The 2899-nt window shown below is 33.4% G+C and overlaps 1 protein-coding gene and 2 non-coding genes across 3 annotated transcripts; 2 read left to right on the top strand and 1 right to left on the bottom strand.

Annotated features, from left to right (window-relative positions):
• Window positions 1-485: 485 nt before the first annotated feature.
• Window positions 486-810, bottom strand: LOC106311329. The gene has a single exon (XM_013748527.1). It carries the CDS (start codon window positions 801-803, stop codon window positions 519-521), a length of 285 nt encoding a protein of 94 aa, XP_013603981.1. The 5' UTR covers window positions 804-810; the 3' UTR covers window positions 486-518.
• Window positions 811-1832: 1022 nt separating this feature from the next.
• Window positions 1833-1906, top strand: TRNAI-AAU. Its single transcript has one exon. It is a non-coding gene; the product is annotated as a tRNA-Ile (tRNA).
• Window positions 1907-2057: 151 nt separating this feature from the next.
• Window positions 2058-2131, top strand: TRNAI-AAU. The gene has a single exon. It is a non-coding gene; the product is annotated as a tRNA-Ile (tRNA).
• The last annotated feature ends 768 nt before the right edge of the window (window positions 2132-2899 follow it).

The raw sequence follows: 2899 nt of genomic DNA, 5'->3' as shown, positions 1-2899 counted from the left end.
TTTCCTCTTCCACGACCTCTTGATGAGTTCTCTCCTCTTTGGTTGAAGTTGTCTTCATATGGTCTCCAACCTCGTCCATTTACACCATGGCCTCGTCCTCGAAAATGACCGCCACCACGTCTTGGATTGCTTCGGCCACTTTCTTCCTTGTGATCAATTCTCATCTTGAGAACTTGCTCCACAATATCTTCTTTCTTCTTCTTCTTTTCTTCAGAAGCTTGTAGTGATCCAAGAAGTTGCTCCATTGTCATAGTCTCCAAGTCTTTTGTCTCTTCAATCACGGTGACGATATGCTCGAATTTTGAATCCAATGATCTAAGAACTTTCTCCATGATTCTCACCTCATCTAACTTCTCACCATTTATTTTTAGGTTATTAGTAACCGTCAAGACTCTTGAGAAGTAATCTGAGATGAGTTCTCCTTCCTTCATTTGTAACGCTTCAAATTCTCCTCTTAGAGTTTGAAGACATACCTTCTTAACTTGTTCCGCTCCCTTGTAAGATGTCTGAAGCTTCTCTCATGCTTCTTTGGACGTCCTTGCACCAGCAACTTTTTCAAATGTATCTTCATCTAATCCTTGATAGATTAGACAGAGAGCCTTCTTGTATCTCTTCCTTGAATCTCTCAAACCATCCTTTTGAGTTTGAGATAGACCACCATCATTCTCCGGTTCATTGAAGCCTTTCTCGACTATTTCCCACACATCATGTGCTCCTAAAATAGCCATCATCCTAAGACTCCAATTGTCATAGTTGCTCTTAGTGAGCAATGGAACTTGGAAGGGAACACCATTGTTTGCCATCTTCAAAAGGAACCCGTAGCTCTGATACCACTTTGTTGGAATGAAAAACTTTATAAAGATGGAGAAAGTGTTTGAAGAGAAAGAAGTTTTGTAAAGAAGAAAGCTTTTATAATTTAGAAGAGGATTTTTATTACTTAGATGATTCTTACAAACTTTGATATTTCTTGGTGATACAAAATGAGAAGAGAGTGGAGGTATTTATAGCCTCCAAAGTATAAAATATCTTACATATTTTAATCTTAAATCTAGAGAATTCTACTAAAATATCTAGATAATCTTATCCTAATTATCTAGATAATTCTACCAAAATATCTAGATTTTTTTATCTTATGGAGGTGGAGATTTTTCTAGACACTTTCTAAAATTTGGGTTGGGCTGATTAGTGAGTTGTTAGCCCAATAATATGACCCAAATCAAGTTTACTTTTCAACAGTTTTCGCAGCCATTGTGTGATGTGATCATGTGAACAGTTTACTACATAAAACCAAACGATCTAACATGAGAGAACACATTTTTTTTTCCTTCTAATTTCAACATATTACAATGTAGTACCACCTCCATCCGACATAAGAGCTGCAGCAGCAGTCGTCACAACTCTCAAGCGTTGGCGTTGAACGCCACAAAGACCTTGAAGAAGAATCTCAAGAGCGCTTCAACATGCTGAAAAAATTGAATAACACATATGAAATCAGAAGCAAATTTTAAAAAAATTTCTTCGTGAACTTTCGGACACTACAAAGAAAGACCGAACCTGTGTCTATGATTCCTTGAACTACACACTCCATCGAATTATTGTTTTCTTACAAAAACCTTCTTGCGGAACGCAAACAACAGTGAATCAATCACCAAATTAAAATAAAACTTTTAAATTTTGAGACAAGAACGCGTCTCTGCAACAGACCAGATTTGACAACGATATATTAATCCCTAGACTCTGAAGAGAAGAAGAAGATGGATCAAATATTGAGTCACAAGGAATCAAATTATATGTCCTTACTAAATATGATTTTGATATGCTTTTAACAAGATGGCCTATTAGCTCAGTTGGTTAGAGCGTCGTGCTAATAACGCGAAGGTCACAGGTTCGATCCCTGTGAATGTTTTGACTTTTAACAAGATGGCCTATACTTTGAATGTTTTGACTTTTGACTTTTGACTTTAAGTCCAAGAATAATTAGGCAGTAATGCTGTTATTACGATTTTTATATGTTATTTAGTCACTAACCTAATGAAATGAAAATGAAAAAACAAGATGGCCTATTAGCTCAGTTGGTTAGAGCGTCGTGCTAATAACGCGAAGGTCACAGGTTCGATCCCTGTGAATGTTTTGACTTTTAACAAGATGGCCTATACTTTGAATGTTTTGACTTTTGACTTTTGACTTTAAGTCCAAAAAAATCGTAATAACAGCATTACTGCCTAATTATTCTTGGACTTAAAGTCAAAAGTCAAAAGTCAAAACATTCAAAGTATAGGTTATATTTAATCAGAAGCCAAACTACAAAATAACAGCATTACCGACTAACTAGGATAAGACTTGCGCCTTCCGCATGGAGAGTTTATTTGTATATATTATCGATAGTTTATTTTATATATTTGATTATTTTATTTATATAGATAAAATATTTTTTGTTGTTATTATATAATTTATTTCCGATGGATCGGATCAATTTTTATTAAAAATAATGGAACAAAACTATAATTAATACATCATGGGTTGATCGGATTGGACATTAAACAATTTATGACACAAAAACCTTATTTTTCCCATCGAACACATTCTTGAAAAAAATGAACAGTATTGTTTTCACAGTCGAATTATTTTGACTTTTATCTTCCATATGGTTTTGAAAGCTTTCAAATCAACCATCGAATTGATACATGTCATTTTAATGTTTTTAGTCGTATACTTAAGGAAAACTTACATTTTTGTAATTTAAATTCATTTTAAAAAATTCAAATATAACATATAAGGTGTCCTCATTTTTGTATTTTAAAGTCGTTTAAAAAAATATATAATATATAAGGTTTCCTCTTTTTTGTAATTTAAATTCATTTTAAAAAATTCAAATATAACATATAAGAAAAAAATCTAA

The sequence above is a fragment of the Brassica oleracea genome, chromosome C8, assembly GCF_000695525.1.
Source record: "Brassica oleracea var. oleracea cultivar TO1000 chromosome C8, BOL, whole genome shotgun sequence".
Taxonomy (NCBI): Eukaryota; Viridiplantae; Streptophyta; class Magnoliopsida; order Brassicales; family Brassicaceae; genus Brassica; species Brassica oleracea.
This window is presented reverse-complemented; position numbering and strand designations above follow the sequence as displayed.